Genomic DNA, 25,523 nt, shown 5'->3' on the forward strand with positions numbered 1-25,523 from the left:
TTTGCTAGTGTCACACGGGAGGATTTAAACTAGTATGGCAGGGGGGTGGGCACGGGAGCAATAGGTCAGAAGGTGAGAGCATTGAGGGAGAACTAGGGAATAGGGACAGTGTGGCTCTGAGGCAGAGCAGACAGGGAGAAGTTGCTGAACACAGCGGGTCTGGTGGCCTGAAGTGCATATGTTTTAATGCAAGAAGTATTACGGGTAAGGCAGATGAACTTAGAGCTTGGATTAGCACTTGGAACTATGATGTTGTTGCCATTACAGAGACCTGGTTGAGGGAAGGGCAGGATTGGTAGCTAAACGTTCCAGGATAGAGGGGGATGTAAAAGGGGTGGCGGAGTTGCGCTACTGGTTAGGGAGGATATCACAGCTGTACTACGGGAGGACACCTCAGCGGGCAGAGTGGCTACATGGTTAGAGATCAGGAATAAGAAGGGTGCAGTCACAATGTTGGGGGTTTACTACAGGCCTCCCAACAGCCAGCGGGAGATAGAGGAGCAGATAGGTAGACAGATTTTGGAAAAGAGTAAAAACAACAGGGTTGTGGTGATGGGAGACTTCAACTTCCCCAATATTGACTGGGACTCACTTAGTGCCAGGGGCTTAGACGGGGCAGAGTTTGTAAGGAGCATCCAGGAGGGCTTCTTAAAACAATATGTAGACAGTCCAACTAGGGAAGGGGCGGTACTGGACCTGGTATTGGGGAATGAGCCCGGCCAGGTGGTAGAAGTTTCAGCAGGGGAGCATTTCGGGAACAGTGACCACAATTCAGTAAGTTTTAAAGTGCTGGTGGACAAGGATAAGAGTGGTCCTAGGGTGAATGTGCTAAATTGGGGAAGGCTAATTATAACAATATTAGGCAGGAACTGAAGAACCTAGATTGGGGGCGGGTGTTTGAGGGCAAATCAACATCTGACATGTGGGAAGCTTTCAAGTGTCAGTTGAAAGGGATTCAGGACCGGCATGTTCCTGGGAGGAAGAAGGATAAATACGGCAATTTTCAGGAACCTTGGATAACGAGAGATATTGTAGGCCTCGTCAAAAAGAAGAAGGAGACATTTGTCAGGGCTAAAAGGCTGGGAACAGCTGAAGCCTGTGTGGAATGTAAGGAAAATAGGAAGGAACTTAAGCAAGGAGTCAGGAGGGCTAGAAGGGGGTCACGAAAAGTCATTGGCAAATAGGGGTAAGGAAAATCCCAAGGCTTTTTACACGTACATAAAAAGCAAGAGGGTAGCCAGGGAAAGGGTTGGCCCACTGAAGGATAGGCAAGGGAATCTATGTGTGGAGCCAGAGGAAATGGGCGAGGTACTAAATGAATACTTTGCATCAGTATTCACCAAAGAGAAGGAATTGGTAGATGTTGAGTCTGGAGAAGGGGGTGTAAATAGCCTGGGTCACATTGAGATCCAAAAAGATGAGGTGTTGGGTGTCTTAAAAAATATTAAGGTAGATAAGTCCCCAAGGCCTGATGGGATCTACCCCAGAATACTGAAGCAGGCTGGAGAGGAAATTGCTGAGGCCTTGACAGAAATCTTTGGATCCTCACTGTCTTCAGGTGATGTCCCGGAGGACTGGAGAATAGCCAATGTTGTTCCTCTGTTTAAGAAGGGTAGCAAGGATAATCCAGGGAACTACAGGCCGGTGAGCCTTACTTCAGTGGTAGGGAAATTACTGAAGAGAATTCTTCGAGACAGGATCTACTCCCATTTGGAAGCAAATGGACGTATTAGTGAGAGGCATCATGGTTTTGTGAAGGGGAGGTCGTGTCTCACTAACTTGATAGAGTTTTTTGAGGAGGTCACAAAGATGATTGATGCAGGTAGGGCAGTGGATGTTGTCTCTCTGGACTTCAGTAAGGCCTTTGACAAGGTCCCTCATGGTAGACTAGGACAAAAGGTGAAGTCACACGGGATCAGGGGTGAGCTGGCAAGGTGGATACAGAACTGGCTAGGTCATAGAAGGCAGAGAGTAGCAATGGAAGGATGCTTTTCTAATTGGAGGACTGTGACCAGTGGTGTTCCACAGGGATCAGTGCTGGGACCTTTGCTGTTTGTAGTATATATAAATGATTTGGAGGAAAATGTAACTGGTCTGATTAGTAAGTTTGCAGACGACACAAAGGTTAGTGGAATTGTGGATAGCGATGAGGACTGTCAGAGGATACAGCAGGATTTAGATTGTTTGGAGACTTGGGCAGAGAGATGGCAGATGGAGTTTGATCCGGACAAATGTGAGGTAATGCATTTTGGAAGGTCTAATGCAGGTAGGGAATATACAGTGAATGGTAGAACCCTCAAGAGTATTGAAAGTCAGAGAGATCTAGGTGTACAGGTCACTGAAAGGGGCAACACAGGTGGAGAAGGTAGTCAAGAAGGCATACGGCATGCTTGCCTTCATTGGCCGGGGCATTGAGTATAAGAATTGGCAAGTCATGTTGCAGCTGTATAGAACCTTAGTTAGGCCACACTTGGAATATAGTGTTCAATTCTGGTCGCCACACTACCAGAAGGATGTGGAGGCTTTAGAGAGGGTGCAGAAGAGATTTACCAGAATGTTGCCTGATATGGAGGGCATTAGCTATGAGGAGCGGTTGACTAAACTCGGTTTGTTCTCACTGGAACGAAGGAGGTTGAGGGGCGACCTGATAGAGGTCTACAAAATTATGAGGGGCATAGACAGAGTGGATAGTCAGAGGCTTTTCCCCGGGGTAGAGGGGTCAATTACTAGGGGGCATAGGTTTAAGGTGAGAGGGGCAAGGTTTAGAGTAGATGTACGAGGCAAGTTTTTTACGCAGAGGGTAGTGGGTGCCTGGAACTCGCTACCGGAGGAGGTGGTGGAAGCAGGGACGATAGTGACATTTAAGGGGCATCTTGACAAATACATGAATAGGATGGGAATAGAGGGATACGGACCCAGGAAGTGTAGAAGATTGTAGTTTAGTCAGGCAGCATGGTCGGCACGGGCTTGGAGGGCCAAAGGGCCTGTTCCTGTGCTGTACATTTCTTTGTTCTTTGTTGCATGTTGCAGAACTTTGCCATCATGAGGGACCAGCATCTACAACCAGCTGGGCAACAAGAAATGCCAGAGGAGACAAAACTGACTAATTGACAGCACCCTCACCTCTAAACCACATGGTTCAAGTCCCACTCCAGGGCTTGAGTGCAGAAAAACTAAGATTGACACAGCAATGCAGCACTGAGGGAGCACAGCACTGTCAGAGGTGCTCTCTTTTGGATGAGATGTTAAAACTCAGGCCCAAGTTCAGACGGATTGTATGCTTTCGAAGATGAGCAGGGCAGTTATTCCCAGTGTCCTGACCAATATTTATCCCTCAATCAGCATCAGAAAAAGAGATTACATGGTCATTATCAAGTTGTTATCCACATTCATAGAATCAAAGAATCTCTACAAGGCAGTAGGAGGCCATTCGGTCCATCGAGTCTGCACCAACCTTTCAAAAGAGTACCCTACCTAGGCCCATGCCCCAACCCTATCCCCGTAACCCAGCAACTCCACCTAACCTTTTGGAGACTAAGGGGCAATTTAGCATGGCCAATCCACCTAATTGTACATCTTTGGACTGTGGGAGGAAACTGGAGCACCCGGACACTGGGAGAAAGTGCAAACTCCACACAGACAGTCACCCGAGGCCGGAATTGAACCCAGGTCCCTGGTGCTGTGAGGCAACAGTGCTAACCACTGTGCCGCCCCATTCATCAAAAGAAATGCTGGTGGAACACGGTGTTAGTCTGCCATGCTGACATGACAGAGGCAGAAGCAGGGGAAGGATGAGCAGGAACAGCATTGACCAGCAGTGTCTCTAGCTGCCACAGCTTTCAAAGAACAACTCACCCAAGATCTCTTCACATGGGCCATCCCCTCCATCCCCAACACAACAACAGACGGTGCTAACAGCATCCTTGCTAACCCTAAGTCCCCTCTTTCAGGCCAGTCTTACGGGTCTTGTGTTTGCTTCTGAACAAATAATGCAAACACCAAATCCAGCGCAAAAAAATAAATTCATCCAACAATTCAATTCTATGACTAATGGCTATCACTCAGACCGATAGCACATGTGGGAAGTGGAAAAATATTATGGAGCCAAGAGAAAGATTTCCGTCCCTGCCACAGCACCGAAAAGGTTATTTGCAAAGTCACGAATGACATTCTTATTTTAAATCCATTCAAGGGATCTGGGTGTCGTTGGCCCGGCCGGCAAGTTATTGCCCATCCCTAATTGTCCTTGAGAAGGTGGTGATGAGCTGCCTTCTTCAACCACTGCAGCCCATTTGGCGTAGGTACCCCCACAGTGCTGTCAGGGAGGGAGATCCCTATCTATCTAATTGTAAGCTACAGAATCAGCCACAATGTCTCCTCTTCCTGTTTCCTGCATTGTTACCTCTGGTCTCCCCCAGTTTTCACGTGCATGCTGATTCCAACCATGTTCTGCCTCACCAGCGCCTCTCTCAACTCCTCCACTGTTGCTGAACTATCAGACTACTTATCCTTCATCGAATTTAACTATAATAATCGCTTATTGTCACAAGTAGGCTTCAATGAAGTTACTGTGAAAAGCCCCTGGGTCGCCACATTCCTGCACCTGTTCGGGGAGGTCGGTACGGGAATTGAGCCGTTCTGTTGGGCTTGTTCTACATTACAAGGCAGCTGTTTAGCCCACTGTGCTAAACCAGCCCCCGGTTCTGGGTACGTCTAGTACTGGATAAGCAGAAATTTCCTCCAATTAAATATTAGGAAGACTGAAGCCATTGTTTTTGGTCCCTGCTCCACTGGGACCATCTGGTTCCAAACTCCGTTCCCTAGTTATCGACTACATACCTCTCCCCGGCAATATTCAGAGATTAAGGGGGCGATTCTCTGATATTGAGGACAAGTGTTCGCGCCGCTCACGCCGCTCCAGCATCCTGGGGGCAGCCCAATCCTGCGCATGCGCAGTTGGACCGCGCCAACCCGCGCATGCGTGGGGAACGTCTTACGCACGCCGGCCCCTCACCAACATGGAGCCGGTGTTCTGGGGCCGCGCGCGGAAGGAGGTAGGCCCGGGGGTGGGGGAGAGGGGGGGGGGGGGGCGGGAGAGGCCGGCCTGCTGATCGGTGGGCCCCGATCGCGGGCCAGACCCCATCGGAGGTCACCCCAGTGAAGGAGCCCCCCCCCCCCCCCACAGGCCACCCCCCCCCAGCGTTCCTGCAGAGTTCTCGCCGGCAGCGACCAGGGGTGGATGGCGCCGGCGGGAACCTTTCGTGTCGTAGCGGCCGCTCGGCCCATCCGGCCGGAGAATCGCCGCTCGCCGGTTCTCCGAGCGGCCCGGTGCGAATCGCGCGCCGCTGGTTTCCGGGGGGGTGGGAGAATCGCGTGCGGGGGTCGGGGCGGCGTGGCACGATTCGCGCGGCACCCCGGCGATTCTCCCACCTGGCGTGGGAGGGGAGAATAGCGCCCTGGTGAGTGTAAGATGAAAAGCTTCAGCAACTCGCTTTCTCTTCAGCAGTGTTCAAATATCTTTGCACTTCTAATTTTAGCCTCTTCAGTTCATCAAATTTAATTGCTTCACCACAGTTGCGCAGGGTCCAAGCTCTGCAATTCCCTCCCGATACCTCTCTGCCTGACTTCCCGCCTTCAAGACACTCCTCAAAACCTACGCCTTTGACCTAGCTTTTGCTTAACTGACCATATCTCCGTATGCGGCTCAGTTTCGGGATTTTGATAAGAGCAAAATAATGTGGCTGCTGGAAATTTGAAATAAAGCCTTGAAATACTCAGCAGGTCTGGCAACACCAGTTCTGAAGAAGAATCATATGGACTTGAAACCTTTACTCTGTTTCTCGCCAGACCTGAATATTTCCAATACTTCCTGTATTATTTCAGTGTCATACTTGTAATGCTCCTGTGATGCACCTTGGGATGTTTCATTACATGGCAGGTGCTATATATACATATAAGTGGTTGTTGAAAGGATGAATTAAGGCACATGAGATTAGAAATCCCAGTAATGATCTTACTGATGTGCCCACAAGAAACTTCTTTGCCTGCCATTTGGCCCATAAAGTTGGTGCCTTTGTTAAAATTTCACATTCACTATTAATATTCAAAGCACCAATTTCAATGCAATTGTTGATATCGCTGAAAACAAGAGACATGCTGTTGAAGCTTTTTGTCTGGCACTCTGGACAGATACGCAATAATACCAATGGTAAAGGGCACAACAATATATACTGCATGAGAAGAGAGTGCTGATCTTCACCAAACGCATTGGGATTCCTACCCGTTGGAAGTTCCATGCACCATGAGGTTGGTCTTATCAACAACCTCATAAATAGGACCCAAGCCATTTTCTCACAATGCAAGCTTGATGCTGAACTAAGGCCCATCGATGCCATCCCATGGGATACTGGCCACCTGATCAGATCATCGCTCGTCATATATCGCACAAACATCTGTTTGGGCCTGAAGCCACCACATTGGGTTCCGAAAGGTGCCCCGGCAAACTCATATTACCCTGAAAGAGTAAGGTGTCTCACAAGTTTGAGCAACACGTGAAGCGAGCCATTTCACGCTGCTGCTATGCTGTAGCAACACAAATGTTAATTTGCACTAACAGAATTTTGCCATCAGGCCAATAAAGACAAAAGCCGATCACACGAATGGGTAATTTGGTCGGTGAATTTCAGTGCCAGTGTAATGCAAGATATTTAGGCTGTACGTCCTATTGGCTGATGGATTATTTTAAACAGTGCATCCCTTCAACTGTTGGCAACAGGCAAAATACTAACCATTCCCAACCAGCCTGTGCTTGCAAGCCTCAAACCATACACCGCGATTTAACAATTTGCTGCGAGCGCAAACAGCAACGTGGGTGCAAAGTCTGGCAAGTCTCGGAAATCAAGAATCTTGCCGGCAAGATCTCATTTTCCAATTTCACCCCCCACCCCCGCCCCCCCCGGCCAGGAACATAATGAGGGAGGGCGGGAATCTCGTTTCCCCACCAGATTGTCCCTCCACATTTGGAATTCCTGTCACGTTGGTGAGGTTCAAACATGGGGCCCAGGTGAAGGGAATTTGCTGGGGGTACACAGACAATACCCACGGGGGAGGAGGGACATGCCGGGGCAGTACCCTGGCATTGTCCCCTGTCACTGGCCCCGGGCAGTTCCAGGGTAGCGTTAGGGGGCAGTGCCAGGAGGCAGTGACGGGGCACTGCCGGGGATCCTCTTGGGATTTCTATTGGGGGCTATTAGTTGGGGAGGAGGTTCCCTTTGTGTGTACTGGGGAGTCACACTTGCATGTGTAGGTGATCCCCTTTTGTCTATGGAGGGGGGTCCCCTGTGTCCGTGGGGGAATATGTCCCCCATTTCTGTTGGGTGAGATACTTTGTTTTAAATCGGAGATCGGGGCGCCCTGATCTTGGGATTCCCTGTTGCCAGCTTTTTCTGGAGCCATCCTGGCAGTGTGATGGCGTGGGCCACACCTCCTGATTTATTTCTGCACAGAGCCTGTGAGCTACAGGTTGGTTTTCTCGCCTCAGCCAGGACTCTGAGCTTAAAATAGAAAATTCTGCCCAAAAGTGTCCAGCATTGAATATGATTCTGCGGGGGCAGCACGGTGGCGCAGTGGGTTAGCCCTGTTGCCTCACGGCGCCGAGGTCCCAGGTTCGATCCCGGCTTTGGGTCACTGTCCGTGTGGAGTTTGCACATCCTCCCCGTGTTTGCATGTGTTATGGGTGAGGCATTTTCAGAACCCCAAAATGTATCATGGAGTTCAACCAATCTCTCCCTTTAATGGATTTGTTGCTTTTCCTAGCACACTTTTTCCCTAGGTGTGGGATTCCAATTATGGACACGTGGGTTTTTAAACACAAAACACTGTTTATTCCATGAACTCAACTTCACATCTTATATAAACATTGGCTCTCTTAACACCCCTTACTTCAAAGATAACTCAGTATATATTGCAACAGTAAATAACTCCTTAAAATGTTCCTTCAAACTTCCAAGAGACTTAACACCTTTAAACAGTATCACATCAGGTTAAAGGATATATATTTTTTCTGCAGAATGGCAGAGATATATTAGCTTGGGTGACTTCAGCTTCAGCACCTTGCTTTCTTCATGCAGCTCTCTGGAAACCCACAGACACACCCACGCTGCTTTCTCAAACCTTGCTTTCTCCCTTCAAGCAAATCATAGCAAACCAGAACTTCTCAAGCTGCTGTCTCAAACTAGTTTTCTACTTTTAAACTGCTCTCAGCAAAACCAGCCAAGCACTTTTTAAACTGACTGCAAAACCAAACTGCAAAATGGTTGAACTGAGCTGAGCTCCACCCACTCGATGACATCACTGTTTTCTTAAAGGTACATTGCTTAAACATCCAGTTCTTAAAGGCACTCTTGCAAGACACCTCCCCACAAGAAAAAAAAATAAACCATCAACTTCAAGATGGTTTCATTTTTCACTTTTGCACCATCCACTAAGAAATGTACACAGGAAATATACCTTTTCATTTAAAAAAAAACAACACACGCAAATAGGTATACTAATATAGTCCACTTTTCTTTGTTCTTCTTCATCCAACCGAAATCCTTCTCGATTGACAGTCTCTTTGAACAAAGTCTCTGCACGATCCATCCATTCCTCTACTCCTTGGCATTTCTCTTTAGAATCAGGTACTTTAGTTCAATCTGACCACAGAGCCCCTTGCAATTCTCCAATACAGGAGCATTGGTGATCACAGCTTTCAGGCAGTCAAATGCCTGTTGAAAGTCCGCTGTCCATTGAAATTTTTTACGCTTCTTTAGCAAGTTCATCAGTGGAGTAATCACGCCACAAAACGTTTGCACAAAGGTTTGATCAAATTCATTCATGTTAAGAAATCGCATTATTTCCCTTCGTCTTGAGGGTCGGAAACTCCTCAAGGAAAGTGATTCAGGCTTCTCCAAATTCACTTTCGGCTAGGTTCATCATCAAACCCGCCTCCTGAAGTCGATCGAAGAACCACATACGATGCTTTAAATGTTCTTTCCATGTCTGGAAGTTGTAAATAAAAACAGATTGTCCCACTTTCTCCATGCAATCTTTCAATGGTGGGACAGGATAAGAGTCCATTCTTGTAACTGCATTCACCTTTCTATAGTCCACACACAACCATTGGGTACCATCTGGTCTAGGTACCATCACTATGGGTGAGCTCCATTGGCTGCAACCCACTTCAATTATGCCATTCTTCAGCATACTCTCAATCTCTCTGTTAACCTGTGCCAATTTTAAAGGATTAAGTCTATATGGATGTTGTTTGATAGGAACAGCATTTCCCACATCTACATCATGTATAGCCATTTTAGTACTTCCCAATTTATCTCTACAAACTTGCCCATGTGATATCAATAACTCTTTCAGGTCAGTTTGTTTTTCCTCTGGAAGGTAACTTAACAATTCATCCCAATTTTTAAGAACATCCTCATTTTCCAATTTAATTTGAGGTATGTCAAATTCACAGTCACCTGGATTTGGTTCGTCACTTTGAGTTTGAATCATTAAAACCTCCTTTTTCTCTCCTTCCCTTTCAAAGTACCTTTTAAGCATATTCACATGACACACTCGGTGAGTCTTCCTTCTATCTGGTGTTTTTACCACATAATTCACCTCACTTAATTTCCTTTCAATCTGATACGGTCCACAAAACCTAGCTTTTAAAGGCTCCCCTACCACTAGTAACAACACTAAAACTTTATCCCCACTGGCAAAACTACGAACTTTGGATTTCTTGTCCGCTACCCGTTTCATCCCATTTTGTGCAACTTTCAAATGTTGTCTAGCCAATTCACCTGCTCTGTTTAATCGTTCCCTAAAATTTGACACGTAATCCAATAGTGTAATTTCCGATTTCTCACCCACCAATTTTTCCTTAATCAATTTAAGTGGTCCTCTTACCTCATGACCAAAATTAGTTCGAAAGGACTAAATTTGGTAGACTCATTTCGAAAGGACTAAATTTGGTAGGGGCTGGTTTAGCACACTGAGCTAAATCGCTGGCTTTTAAAGCAGACCAAGGCAGGCCAGCAGCACAGTTCAATTCCCGTACCAGCCTCCCCGAACAGGCGCCGGAATGTGGCGACTAGGGGCTTTTCACAATAACTTCATTTGAAGCCTACTTGTGACAATAAGCGATTATCATACCTTTCATAAGCGATTTTCATTAGGTGCATCCCTAATTGCAAACAATACGAATGCGATTCCTTTATCCCAATCCTCTGGATAATCTTGACAATACGCCCTGAACATTGTCTTTAATGGCTGATGCCACCTTTCTAACGCTCCCTGCGATTCTGGATGGTATGCAGTTGATTTAAATTGTTTCATTCCTAAGCTATCCATAACTTCTTTGAATAACTTTGAGGTAAAATTTGATCCTTGATCCGATTGAATTTCTGTGGGTAGTCCATATCTAGTAAAGAATTTAAGTAACTCCTCCACAATCCTTTTAGCTGTAATATTACGTACTGGAATGGCCTCTGGAAACTTAGTAGACACATCCATTACAGTCAAAAGATATTGATTCCCACTTTTTGTTTTAGGAAGCGGTCCTACACAATTGATTAGGACCCTTGTAAAAGGTTCCTCAAATGCTGGAATGGGTATTAAGGGCGCTGGTTTTATCACTGCTTGAGGTTTCCGTATCACTTGACATGTGTGACATGATTGACAAAATTTAACTACATCTTTATGTAGTACAGGCCAATAAAAATGTTTCTGGATTTTAGCTCGAGTTTTCCTTATTCCCAAATGACCTCCCACTGGTACCTCATGTGCAACTCACAACACCTCCTTTCTATACCCTACCGGCAATACTACTTGATTAACTTCTGCCCACTTTTCATCTGCCTGCATATGTACAGGTCTCCATTTTCTCATCAAGACATCATTTTTATGGTAATAACACTCTGGTATACTCTCAGATTCCTTTTCTGTATATGCTTTCTGATATATCCGTTTTATTTCTACAACTTTCTGTTGTAACTCCACCAATTTTCCTGAACTAAAAATATCCGCCTCATCCTCCACCTGTTCTTGTTCTTTTTCAGCCATCTGATCAAAAATGATTTCTGATAATTGCACTTCAACTTCATCTTCACTCTTTGATTTCTCCTCTTGTCTTAACCTGTGACTTTGTGACCTTGTTACTACACAATCCGGAAAAATCCCAGGATATTCATCCTTCAACCCTTCAGTTGACTGATTTTCCAATGCCTTATCAACCACAGTAGGCATCACTCCCACCTGCGATCCAGCTATATCATTACCCAAGATAAACTGTATTCCTGGACAAGATAATTTACCTATTACACCTGCTACCACTTCACCACTCTTTACTGGATTTTCCAACCTTACCTTATATAATGGAACGCTACTCCTCTCACCTTGAATTCTACATATCACCACCTTTTCTGGCAACATTCTTCCCAAACTACATAATTCCTCATCTCTTACCATTAAAGATTGACTAGCCCCTATATAATCTTAAAATTGTGACTTCTTTACCTGCTCCTCCTGATACACATGAGTAAACTTTACTCACACAAGTAAATTCTTTAAAGACATCTGGCACCTTCTTAACAATTACTTCTTGAACAGGCTGTACAATCGTTTGCACCTCCTTCGCTTCCCTTGGGCTTTCCTTTACCACTCTAACAAATCCCACTGTCTTCTCCTGTTTTACCACATCAGCCATCCCAGTGCTTTTCTTCAACCACCAACACTGTGACTTTACATGGCCTAGTTTATTACAGTGAAAACATCTGAAACTTTTCAATTCTTTTCCACCCTCCTGGGTTTCTCTTTTAATCTGAGGTACACTCTCTTTATTGTCTCCCATCAGATCACCTTTACCTTTACCACTTGAGTATTCCTCATGTCCCCAGTTTCTATCCCTCACCGGCTGAAACTGATGTCGGAAACCGATCTTTGTTTTATGAACCAATTCATAATCATCTGCCATTTCCGCTGCTAATCTCACAGTTTTAACCCTGTTCTTCCACGAGTTCTCACTACATCAGGAACTGAATTTTTAAACGCCTCGAAAAGTATAATTTCTCTGATAGCTTCATACGTTTGGTCTATTTTCAAAGCCCTTATCCAGCTATCAAAATTACTCTGTTTGAGCCTTTCAAACCCCATGTATGTTTGACCAAATTCTTTACTTAAATTTCTAAACCTTTGTCTGTAAGCTTCAGGCACTAGCTCATATGCACTTAAGATGGATTTCTTCTCCTCATACGTTCCAGATACCTCCTCCGGTAGTGATGCAAACACTTCACTAGCTCTACCTACCAGCTTTGTTTGAATCAGTAACACCCACATGTCCTGTGGCCATTTCATTTATTTAGCTACCTTCTCAAATGAAATGAAATAGGCTTCCACTTCCTTCTCATCAAACCTTGGCAATGCTTGGACATATTTAAATAGATTCCCACAAAGCCTTTGACTATGATGCTCTTTCTCACTATCCTCATCACTATCATCCAACTGTACGTTTCCCTTTATGTCTGCCAATTTTAACTGATTGTCATGTTTCATGGCCATTTTCTGAAGTTCAAACTCCCTCTCTTTATCTTTTTCCCTGATCTATATCTCCCTTTCTTTTTCCTTTTGTTCTGCTAGGGCTATTCTTTCTTTTCTCCTTTCTTCTCTCTCCTTTTCTTATTCCTCTCTCTCACTTTCCCTTTCCTCTCTCTCTCTCTTTCTTTTTCCTCTCTCTCACTCTCATATTCCAGCCGCTTTAATTCTTTCTCATGTTCCATTTGTTTAATTTGCAACTGAATGTTTGCCATTTCCAATGAGTCAAACTCTATCTCAGGCAACTTTAAATGCTTAACCACCGCCATAATTACCTCATCTTTTCGCATTTTGTCAGGTAATGTTAACTGCAATATTTTTGTCAAATCAACAGTCTGCTTTTCGTTTCTGTCCATAAAGTACTATGTGTGACCTTCTCCACCCCCAAAAACTTCTGAGCCTCTGAAAGAGCCATTGTTCACAACACTCTCCCCACTTAAACTAAAATACCACACCGGAAAAGCAACAATCCTTCACTGTCTTTAAGTTAACAAAAGCCAATCCAATAGATAGACTTTTATCCCAGACGAGCCCCCAATTGTTATGGGCGAGGCGTTTTCAGAACCCCAAAATGTATCATGGAGTTCAACCAACCTCTCCCTTTAATGGATTTGTTGCTTTTCCTAGCTCACGGCTTTTTCCCTAGATGTGGGATTCCAATTATGGACACGTGGGTTTTTAAACACAAAACACTGTTTATTCCATGAACTCAACTTAACATCTTATATAAACATTGGATCTCTTAAAACCCCTTACTTCAAAGATAACTCAGAAAACATTGCAGCAGTAAATAACTCCTTAAAATGTTCCTTCAAACATAGAACATAACAGCGCAGTACAGGTTCTTCGGCCCTCGATGTTGCACCGACCTGTGAAACCACTCTAAAGCCCATCTACACTATTCCCTTATCATCCATATGTCTATCCAATGACCATTAGAATGCCCTTAGTGTTGGCGAGTCCACTACTGTTGCAGGCTTCCAAGAGACGTAACACCTTTAAACAGTATCACATCAGGTTAAAGGATATATATATTTTCTGTAGAATGGCAGAGATATATTAGCTTGGGTGACTTCAGCTCCAGCACCTTGCTTTCTTCACGCAGCTCTCTGGAAACCCACAGACACACCCACGCTGCTTTCTCAAAACCTGGCTTTCTCCCTTCAAGCAAATCACAGCAAACCAGAACTTCTCAAGCTGCTGTCTCTAACTGGCTTTCTACTTTTAAACTGCTCTCAGCAAAACTAGCCAAGCACTTTTTAGTTGCTCTCAGCAAAACCAGCCAGGCACTTTTTAAACTAACTGCAAAACCAAACTGCAAAATGGCTGAGCTGAGCTCCACCCACTCTATGACATCACTGTTTTCTTAAAGGTACATTGCTTAAACACCCAGTTCTTAAAGGCACTCTCGCATGACAGCATGGGTTTCGCCCCCACAACCAAAGATGTGCAGAGTAGGTGAATTGGCCATGGTAAATTGCCCCTTAATTGGGAAAAATGAACTGGGTACTCTAAAATTATAAAAAAAACAATATGATTCTGCGATTGGACAGCACTTACTTAACAATCCTGATTGTGCTAAAATTACATTAATAACCAATTTAAGATTGTCAGTCGGGCTAGCAAGTGTGGCTTACTTATATATATTAGAAGCTATGTATATTCACACACAGGTCCCCTGTCCTTTGCAGACAGAAGGAGCATGTCTACGCATAGCGTCTTTCGCAGCTAAACTAAAGCTTGGCATACAGCCATTCCTTGCTTCATTCTTCATGGTAATGCCTTGAACGATCAGAGTCAATCTGCCTGGTTTGAATTTGAAAAAAAGGTTGGCAGTTAACTGTTCCCTGGTGCATGCTCCATGGCGATGCCTCTACCAATCAAATCCCAATCATGCAGCACTCTCGTCTCATGCAGTATAAATTGTTGTTCCTTTTACAATTGGTTTTCTTATACACCTGTCCTGATGAGTGCAATATGAAAAGCTTTGACAACATGTCTCTATTTTCAGCAATCTTCAAGTCCTCTAATATCAAATGCCATATTTGGCATTGTAGAGAGCGTTACAACTAACCCGTGCTATATCTGATGCGCACCTGATAACTGCCACAGATATCACAGAACAGCGAACATTTTTCACCTTGCTATATATAAAAAATAACACCCATAAGCGTCATAACTGTATCCAGAAATGATAAGTAAACTAGTGTTGAAATTAGATTCAGTTAAAAGCTATTAGTTAAAAAAATGATCCATTCCTAAGAGGTGAACCTTGCTTCCCATCCTTCGTTGCTCCTCAGAGGTAGTGGTTGGCTGCCTCCTCGAATTGCTATGATCCATGTGGAGCAGGTTCTTCTCCTAGTGCTGCTAAGCTGAAGGCACTGTCATTATATGTCCAAGTCAGGACAGTGCATGACTTGAAGGGGAATTTGGATGGGGTGGGGGGGGGGGGGAGGGGGATGGCAGTGTTTGGTGTACCCATGCACCTGGTATCCTTGCCCTTCTGGGCGGTGGAGGTTGCGGTTTGGGGAGATGCCACAGGGAAAGGCTAGGTGAGTTTGCACTGTGTTATTAAAGTACCACAATATTCAGAGTCCAAGGGATAATTGCTCACTTACCTGGTAACATAAATGTAGGCGCTTCCCAGCAGTATGGAGATGATGAGGATGGGAATGAAAATCGCCAGGGCCATATTCCCACCTTCCATTGATGTCTCCACAGCTGTCTCTGATACTGGAGGGAAAGCAACTGAGAAGTGATTTTATTATAGCAAAGCTCTCTTCCACGCTTAGCCTCTTTCTATTTTCTCTTGTCTTTCCCTGAAAGCACTCCTTCCTGCTGAAGCTTGGTTCTGTTAAGGATTAAAGGTCTAGCCTGGCACTTTGGACATTTTCCCATTCTTTGCAAGTGAGGTATAGGGCAGAAATTTTCCGGTCCTTCCTGCCGGTGGATCTTCCTGCCCCACGATGGCAACCCCTCCCCCCCCTACCCCACCCCACCCCCGCTCCGTGGCACCTACCCCGGCAGCGGAGGGTATTGGGCATGCAAAACCCCGTCGGCATCGGCGGGACCAGAGATCCCATCAGCACCCAATTGCGAACTGCCCCCACCATCGGAAAGTGCAACACTTCTCTCTTCAAAGGGAGCTGAGTGAATCCTGGATATATTGCACTGAAAAGCAGGTGGTTTTTAAATGCATTTCGCACCATCGATACAGAATTGATCTCTTCAAACTCCTTTGCTATCCTCAGGGATGGGCAATAAATGCTGGTCCAGCCAGCGACAGCCCACATCCCATGAATGAATAAAAGAAGCACTACAGGGGAAATATACATCCAATCCATACCCTACCTCGCCCATGGATGGTGCTTTACTCTACATCCAACTCATGCCATATCTGACCTGGGATGGTTTGACAGGAGGCGCTTAGCATTACTTTGAACCCATCAGGCCTGGAAGAGCTTGATTCTAACATTGAAGGTCAATAATATGGAAGAAGATGGGAATTCTGCATTTATCACATGCTATTCTTGACCTGAAAGCGCTTGTTAGGACCTTGTAAAGGGACCTTAATTCTGCATCCAAACCACATTATATGTGACCTAGTAGAATTTGGTTGGATGGTATTGAGGGAACAATACTCTGCATCTAATACAGCTATCCCCGGCGGAAGAGAGCCATGACTCAGGAATTATTCACAATGCATACAGACCAAAATACTTTTTGTAAAACCTTTCTTGAACAGCTTAAAAACGATGTTCCCAGACAAGAATAGGAGCATTTTGTCATAATTATTAAAGTTGGCAATGAGTGGCATTCTACATTCATGCCCACCCAGTTATTAAATCTTTTTATAGTCAGTGCGCAGTGACAGTTAAAACCCTGCCATCAGCTTACCTTCCAACGAGTGTTCGAAGCCGTATTGAGCGGCTGAAAATAAAAACAAACAAGAGATTCTTTTGAAAACACTTGAGCAGGTTGTGCAATTCTTTGTAAGGATGGCCTCGCCAGGCCAATCTTGTAAGTACATGTCATGGCGCAACATCACGCAGGTAAACTATATGCTGCCCAAATACCACAGTTTTACTTAAACCCAGTCAAGGTGCCTGGGTGGATCCTGAGCAAAGAAAAAAATCGCTTGTCGTCCCGCTCAGGAACACAAACACGCATGCCGGATTGCCCAAGTGCTGGGCATGTTCAAAGATCTGTGTGAGTTGGTCAGTTAGTGGCACTCTTGTCTCTAAATCAGAAGATTATCGGGTCATGAGCCACCGCACAGTCTTGTGTTTTTGCCTGAGAGAGGACTGACTGGCGCTGGAGGGAGTGCAGAGGAGATTCACTAGGTTAATCCCAGAGTTGAGGGGGATGGATTACCAGGAGAGGTTGAGTAGACTGGGACTATACTCGTTGGAATTTAGAAGGATGCGGGAGGGATCTTATAGAAACATATAAAATTATGAAGGGAATAGATAGGGTAGATGCGGGCAGGTTGTTTCCACTGGCGGGTGAAAGCAGAACTAGAGAGCATAGCCTCAAAATAAGGGGAAGTAGATTTAGGACTGAGCTTAGGAGGAACTTCTTCACCCAAAGGGCTGTGAATCTATGGAATTCCTTGCCCAGTGAAGCAGTTGAGGCTCCTTCATTAAATGTTTTCAAGATAAAGATAGAAAGTTTTTTGAAGAATAAAGGGATTAAGGGTTATGGTGTTCAGGCGAGAAAGTGGAGCTGGGTCCACAAAAGATCAGCCATGATCTCATTGAATGATGGAGCAGGCTCGAGGGACCAGATGGCCTACTCCTGCTCCTAGTTCTTATGTTTATGTTCTTAAGTGTGCAGAACTGCTGGCTGACATTTCAGTGCAAAACCAAGACAATGACGCAGTGTTGGCAGCGCTGACTTTCCAACTGAGTAGTTAAACCTCTTAGGTGGGCATAAAAGATCCCATGATATTATTTCGAAGAAGCGCAAGGGAGTTTTCTCTCTCTCGTGTTTCGGCCAACATTCATCCCTCAACCAACATGACAGAAATAGATTATCTGGCCATTATTGCCTTGCTGTGTGTGGGAGCTTGCTATATGCAAATTGGCTGCCATGTTTCCTACAACAGTGACTACACTTCAAAAGTACTTCATTGAACTGTAAAGCACTTTGGCATTTCTTTAAAAAAAAAATTTAGAGTCCCCAATTATTCTTTTCCAATTAAGAGGCAATTTAGCGTGGCCAATCCACCTAACAAGCACATCTTTGGGTTGTGGGGATGAGACCCACGGGGAGAATGTGCAAACACCACATGGACAGTGACCCAGGGCTGGGATTTGAACCCGGATCCTCGCACCGTAGGCAGCAATGCTACCACTGCGCCGCCCCCACTTTGTCATTTCTGGTGGCATGAAAGGTGCTGTATAAAGGCAAGCCTTTGCTTCTGCATGCCATATATACATCCCTGCATTGTCCACATACCCCTTAAGCTTCACTGTTACAATCCTGGATCAGATCCCAACAGTGTCTAGGATACTGGACAAAAACCCCAAATATTTTATTTTAATTTTGTAAGACTGTGGGCAACAGATACTTCACTCTCGGAGCAATTTGATGTAAAATAAGAATATGTTATATCAAAAGAAAATGTTATTATGAACACAATATTAAAATATTTTTTATGTCGCACAAGTAAATAGCTTACAATTGCCCCTTAAACAATGCTAATCAATACATTGCCACAATACCCCTTAACTGCTGCCTTTATTCCCACTGAAACATCAAAACCATCTCCGATCCCAATCCACTTTGAAAAACAGTTGCCACTCAGGAATACTTGCTGTATAGAAATGTCTTGGATACTCCACTTTGAGAAAGAGAGATCTTTTGAGACTGCTTGAAAGAAAGGGACCTGACCCCCCCCCTGTCAGAATAATGCAGAATCTCTGACTGTATTTCTTCAGAAACCTTCTCAGCTCACCTTCCAGCCAAATCTAACTGAAAACCTCAACACCTGACTGCTTCAAACCTGGCTCCTCCCATCAGATACATCATCTTCCTGAACCCAACACAATGTCTTTAATTAACTACTCTTTTACAATGCTTTAATTGCATCTCTGGCTCCAAAAACCTAGCTGTCTTTCAAACCAGGATAAAAAAAAAAAAAACATGACTGCAGCAGTCATACACACACTGAACCAGGTTTTAAAATTTACTGCAACAAATGCATACAATACGATATCTCTGAAATACCTACAGTCATCACTTCTCGCTTTCTTGAAAGCTTTTTCTACAGTGTCCTATCATTCTTCCAATGGTAACAGTATGGCAATACCTCACCTGAGTCACTATGCGTCATATGAGAGTCTGGACAGTGAATACACAGAAACCCGTTGTTATGACGCACAGGGCGGGGGTCATGTGACCTCACCGACTGAGGTCACGGCATACCTTGGAGGCCACGTGACGCTCCGATCAATCAGGACAAAGCGTGCGCGATTCCAACGGCCTGGGAGCTTTTAAAACTTGCAGACCAGGTCTAGTCTAGGAGATGAGTTGGAGTAGCTGTCTAGTGGTGTAATGTTCCTGTATGTAATTTGTTTAAAAAAAAATTTAGATTACCCAATTAAGGGGCAATTTAACGTGGCCAATCCACCTACCCTGCACATCTGTTGTGGGAGAGAGACCCACGCTGACACGGGGAGAATGTGCAAATTCCACACGGACAGCGACTCGGGTCCTCAGCGCTGTGAGCAGCAGTGCTAACCACTGCGCCACCGTGCTGCCCTCTGTGTGCAATGTGAAGTAAGTGTCTCTAAATAGACCATCCATTGCTTTTATCCACTGGTGCTCCCCTGGAGTTTCTATCACTACACTCATCGATTGTGTAGTGCAAAGATACACTATCAGCATTCATAGATATTCACTTAATTCAATGCTTCATTTGGTTGGCAGCTTTATTTTTGTTTCCAACGAGTGGGTAGCACTTTCACTGCAGTGTTTATTACCTATCCTTAATTACCCTGAGTGCATCAAGAGTCAAGCCTATCGTGTGGCATTTTTCATATGTAGGGCAGATCAGGTATAGCAGGTAGCCCAACACATGGCCACCAGTTTACCGTCATAAAAACAGAAAACGCTGGTGGAACACAGCAGATCAGGCAGCATCTGTGGCCTTGCACCATCTTCCCATTTGTTAATCAGCCCTGGCCTCCAACACAGATGTGTTCCCTTTGTTCTTTTCCCCAGCCCTCTCCACTTCCCCCAACCTCTGTACTTGCGTACAAACTTGCTGACAAACTCTGAAATCACTGATTTCTTTCCAGTTCAGCTGATAGCCAATTGATCGTTTGCTCTGTTCCTTTCTCCACAGACAGGGCGGGCGCGATTCAGCCGAAATGTTTCGATGTCCGGTTTCCGGCGCGCTTTGGGGGGTTGGGGGGCGTGTTTCTCAGTGGCTGCAGTGCCGAGATTGACCTGGCATTTTTCGGGGGGGTTCGGGGAGTTTCTCCCCGTCGAGGCCACACCCAGAGAGATTTCCTGCACTTGCCAGCAGGATCAATAAGATCACCTCTCATTCTTCTTAACGCCAAGGAATAACAGGTCCAACCTTCTCAACCTTTCTGCATAAGACAACTCCCTCGTTCCAGGAATCAGCTTAATAAACTTTCTCTGCATGCTTCCAACGCGAGTATATCCTTCCTTAAGTAAGAAGACCAAAAGTGCACCAGGTGCGGTCTCATCAATGTCCTGTATTGTTGCTTGCATGCCAGGTAAGCTTGCCAGCAGGATCGGCTCCTGGTTTAGCTCAGTGGGCTAGACAGCTGGTTTGTGATGCAGAACAAGGTCAGCAGCGCGGGTTCAATTCCTGTACCAGCTGAGAATTCTGAAATCTCCCTCTGTGTACCCGAACATGCGCTGGAATATGGCGACTAGGGGCTTTTCACAGGAACTTCATTGCAGTGTTAATGTAAGCCTACTTGTGACAATAAAGGATCTTTATCTTTATCTTTTTATCTCACAGATCGGGGCGCTAATACCCTTTAGGGACCCTGCCACCCAGACTCCAGACCAATGTGATGGACTCTTTAATGCCCCTCAGTTCAAGGGCAATTAGAGATGAGCACATCACATGAATGTTAAAAAAAAGAGGTCTGTGGTGCAGTGTTTCTTGCTCTTGGTTAATGGCCAAGGAAGCTGTATTCATAATGCAGTCAAACAGGTTGATTGACAACCTGCCAATGCTTGCAGCACGTTCCAATGCCAGGTGGTAAGGGCAGGAGAGATTCCTGGTGTGACATTTGATGCAAACAATGTTGAAGCCTCCAGCATCACTATCCATTGCTCCAGGCCACAACATGCACGTAAATGTGAATGTTGCCACAGCAACGCGGCCTCCCTGTGTGATCTCTAACACACTGCCACCAGTGCACTCTGTAATTTATAGTCAACGGGGTATCAATTGGGCAACTGATTTGAGATGAATGGACCTAATGGCGAGAATGCTCCATAACAAAGCTGGACCGCCGAATGACGAAGACAATTTAATGATCAAAGTATGAAAATGTTTATTTCAAAATTGGATTGCAAAGAATTAAAACACATTCAAAGTTAAGAGCCTTTTTGGAAGACCCAGTCCTTACCCAGTCCTCATGAGCCAACCTTCTCTCAGCATCCACCCTGTTAATATGTTTCAATAAGATCACCTCTCATTCTTCTTAACGCCAAGGAATAACAGGTCCAACCTTCTCAACCTTTCTGCATAAGACAACTCCCTCGTTCCAGGAATCAGCTTAATAAACTTTCTCTGAATGCTTCCAACGCGAGTATATCCTTCCTTAAGTAAGAAGACCAAAAGTGCACCAGGTGCGGTCTCATCAATGTCCTGTATTGTTGCTTGCATGCCAAATATGTAAATGGTTGTTTCCCAAGGACGGCACGGCGACACAGTGGTTAGCACTGCTACTTCCCAGCGCCAGGGACCTGGGTTCAATTCTGGCCTTGGGTGACTGTCTGTGTGGAGTTTGCACATTCTCCCCGTGTCTGCATGGGATCCTCCGGGTGTTCCGGTTTCCTCCCACAGTCCAAAGTTGTGTGGTTTAGGCGGATTGGCCATGCCAAATTGCCCCTCAGTGTCCAGGGATGTGCAGGTTACGGGCATAGGGCGGCATAATGGACCTGGGTAGAGTGCTGTTTTGGAGGGTCAGCGTGGACTCGATGGGCTGAATGGCTTCCTTCTGACTGTAAGGATTCTATGATAATGGTTGTACTCATTGTAAGTTCCAAAATCCTGGGAAACCCACTTGATAATAGTGCAAAGGGTGGAGTATTGGTGAGTTAAGAGACATTGAGCTCCCAGAAAGCTCAGAAAATAAACTGAGTGTATTTAGCGTTTACATGACGGTACCTACTTGCAATGCATATATGGTTTATTATCTGAAATATTACAGAAGGAATGTCCTTTTTATCCCCCGGTTTAACTTACAAACCCACATCCTGCTGCACTTTCAGTGTGATTATTTGTTTTCTAGGTTGACTTACTTTCAAAACTAGTATCTATCTCATTTGGGATTGAGTCAGCTGTTCATAGGTTTTCTTTTGCTTTTCTTCTACGCTGTCATGTAAAATGTGCCTAAGAATAAAGTCAAGTTTTGAGGCTTAAATCCTTCCACATTTGGGTGCCACTGTAGGTAGCTGCAAAGTGATTGACCAATGGTAGACCAATGCAAAATGATTGATCAAGATCAATGTTTCCTTTCAATCCTAACACTTTAAGATGCTACTTACTGCAGGCCATTCAAAAATGGGCCATCTTGGTGGGTTTTCTTCCCTTTAGCTTGGCGAGTGCCTTTTAAGGTAATGCACATTCTCCCCGTGTCTGCATGGGATCCTCTTTTAACGCCCTCTTGAACTCTCTCTTCAAAGTTCTTTTCAACTTTCCCTTAAAACACTTTTAATAGTTCGGCAAATTCGTTTAAATGAGGTCCTGAAAGCTCCCCTTTCCTTTTTTTCTTTTTTGTTTTTATAAATTTAGATTACCCAATTATTCTTTCCAATTAAGGAGAGTTTAGTGTGGCCAATCCACCAACTCTGCACATTTTTGCGTTGTGGGGGCGAAACCCACGCAAACACGGGGAGAATGTGCAAACTCCACACAGACAGTGACCCAGAATCGAACCTGGGACCTCAGCGCCGTGAGGCAGCAATGCTGACCACTAGGCCAAAGCTCCCCTTTCCTAACAGAGGCACAGTGCAAAGCTCCATTCACCACCCAGACAAAAAACACTCAACAACTGAACATTCTCTCCCCCGCCCCATTGCCTCAACTCCAGCCCCGTAAAATTGAACCTCATTTTATACGATACAATACAAATCCCTTGGTCTGGTTTCCATCTTCTCTGCAACCTCTGCACCGGCAAATCTCCTGATTCAATTGCTCTATTGTTCTGGTTACACCAAGACTGTTGGCAGTCTTGCCAGTAATATTGGGGATACCGAGCCAGCACAGAATCACCCTGGTTTACTTGCAACGCATAGCGCTCTGAACGTCATGTGTAACAATGCCTTACCTTTACATAGAGGCAGTGGCCCACTCCAGTGAGACGGATGAGCTATGATGCATCGGATGGTGACCTCCCCAACCAGCTCAAACCCTTCATAACACATAAAGGTCAATGTCTCTCCGGGTAGGTACAACCGCTTGTACAGAATCTGGTAACCGTTCTCTGGTAGTCCGGGGTTCTCACACGCTACGGACTCCTCAGCTGGAGAAGTAAGGGAGGAAATATTTCAGATGGTGGGCAAAGGGCTATCACAAGCAAGAGGGAGTAATAAGAAAGACTTTCATTTACATAACGCCTTGCATGACCAGAGGGTTTCTCAAAGCACTTGACAACCAATTAAGAACTTTTGCGGTGTAGTCACTGTTGTAACGTAGGAAACACGACAGTTATTTGCACACAGCAAGATCCCACACAGCAATGGGATAATGATGAGTTCATTTGTTTTTTGCTGAAATTGGTTACGGGAGATATATTGCCCAGGAGACTGGGCAGAGCTTGTCTGTTCTTCGAAACAATGATAATATTTATTAGTGTCACAAGTAGGCTTACAGTAAAACTGCACTGAAGTTACTGTGAAAATCCCTTCGTCGCCACAGTGTTTTGTTACACTGAGGGAGAATTCAGAATGTCCAATTCACCTAACAAGCACGTCTTTCGGGACTTGTGGGAGGAAACCGGAGCACCCGGAGGAAACCCGGAGAACGTGAAGACTCCACACAGACAGGACCCAAACCGGGAGCCGAACCTGGTGCTGTGAAGCAACAGTGCTAACCACTGTGCTACCGTACCATACTAACTCTAACCCTATGGTGTCGCGGGATCAGCTTTTATCTGAGAGGGCAGGTGGGGTCTTGGTTTAATGACTGACCTGAGAGATGGGCTGTGTTTCTCACCTGCAGTTACAGTGTATTAGCATTTTACAACAGACATTCATCCTGACAAAATACGACTGTTGTAAAGATAAAATACATCCATAATCCTTGTTCTGATCTGCCCAGTAATCTTTGAATGGTGACAAGCCCTGAAATTTGTTGGCGTGTCTCCTGGATTCCTACCATTGTTGCAGTAGAAGAGTGCCGGTGGAAATCCCAAAGAACAGGCAGAGAGACAAAGCGAACTGGTTTATGCTGAATTCCCCGAATATCGGTTTGGGCAGTTCTGCTGACTGGAATTCCAACAGGAGGAGGCTGCACAATTTCATGGCCAAAATTTGCCAGTGCAAGATGTGAATCATGCTGTTTAGTTCCAAGGATTCTGTTGATAAAGTGACAATGCCGGTGATCGGCCAAGCTGTACAGATGGGAGTGCAATTGGCTACAAGACCTTGGAGCCGAATTAGGCCACTTGGCCCATCGAGTCTGCTCTGCTATTCAATCATGGCTGATATGTTTCTCATCCCCATTCTCCTGCCTTCTCCCCATAACTCCTGATCCCTTTATGAATCAAGAACCTATCTATCTCTGTCTTAAAGACACTCAGTGATTTGACCTCCACAGCCTTCTGCGGCAAAGAGTTCCACTGATTCCCCACCCTCTGGCTGAAGAAATTCCTCCTCATCTCTGTCCTAAAGGATCGTCCCTTCAGTCTGAGGTTGTGCCCTCGGGTTCTAGAACATAGAACATACAGTGCAGAAGGAGGCCATTCGGCCCATCGAGTCTGCACCGACCCATTTAAGCCCTTACTTCCACCCTATCCCCGAAACCCAATAACCCCTCCTAACCTTTTTGGTCACTAAGGGCAATTTAGCATGGCCAATCCACCTAACCTGCACGTCTTTGGACTGTGGGAGGAAACCGGAGCACCCGGAGGAAACCCACGCAGACACGGGGAGAACGTGCAGACTCTGCACAGACAGTGACCCAGCGGGGAATCGAACCTGGGACCATGGCACTGTGAAGCCACAGTGCTATCCACTTGCGCTACCGTGTTGCCCACTGTGCTACCGTGCTTCCCTCCAAAACTACCGTGCTGCCCTAGATTTTCCTCCAACGAGTACAGACCTAGAGTCCTCAACTGCTCCTATGACAAGCTCTTCATTCCAGAGTGTGCCACCTGAGCTAATTTGCCTGATCTCAGACCCCAATAGCTGGTGGGCACCGACTGGGAAGAAATTGAGTCAGGGTACTCAAACTGGCCCCTTGGAGAGGGTGGTGAAACTGTGGATGAGGACAAGTCTGAGTTTGGCTGCACTGCCTGTGCCCCCACAGAGGCCACTCAACTGGAAAGCAAAGATACAAGGTACTTTGAGGTGATCATGAAAAATACTTTGTATGAACATATGCCATTCTTCTTTTCGACGCCAACCCCCTGCCTACGCTCCACACTTCTTTTTCTCCTCTTTATAGGGTTCTCAAAACC

At 45.4% G+C, this 25,523-nt stretch overlaps 1 protein-coding gene across 1 annotated transcript in view; it reads right to left on the bottom strand.

The window, feature by feature from the left end:
• LOC140391644 (seizure 6-like protein) overlaps positions 1 to 25,523 on the bottom strand; it is a 522,156-nt gene that overhangs the window by 5,465 nt on the left and 491,168 nt on the right. Inside the window, exons 13-15 of the mRNA XM_072476384.1 lie at positions 23,172 to 23,366; positions 16,522 to 16,554; positions 15,243 to 15,357 (exon numbers count right to left, since the gene is read on the bottom strand). Of these exons, the coding sequence (XP_072332485.1) occupies positions 15,243 to 15,357; positions 16,522 to 16,554; positions 23,172 to 23,366 (343 nt within the window). The remainder of the gene's footprint in view (positions 1 to 15,242; positions 15,358 to 16,521; positions 16,555 to 23,171; positions 23,367 to 25,523) is intronic.

Source organism: Scyliorhinus torazame, chromosome 1 (genome assembly GCF_047496885.1).
Source record: "Scyliorhinus torazame isolate Kashiwa2021f chromosome 1, sScyTor2.1, whole genome shotgun sequence".
NCBI lineage: Eukaryota > Metazoa > Chordata > Chondrichthyes > Carcharhiniformes > Scyliorhinidae > Scyliorhinus > Scyliorhinus torazame.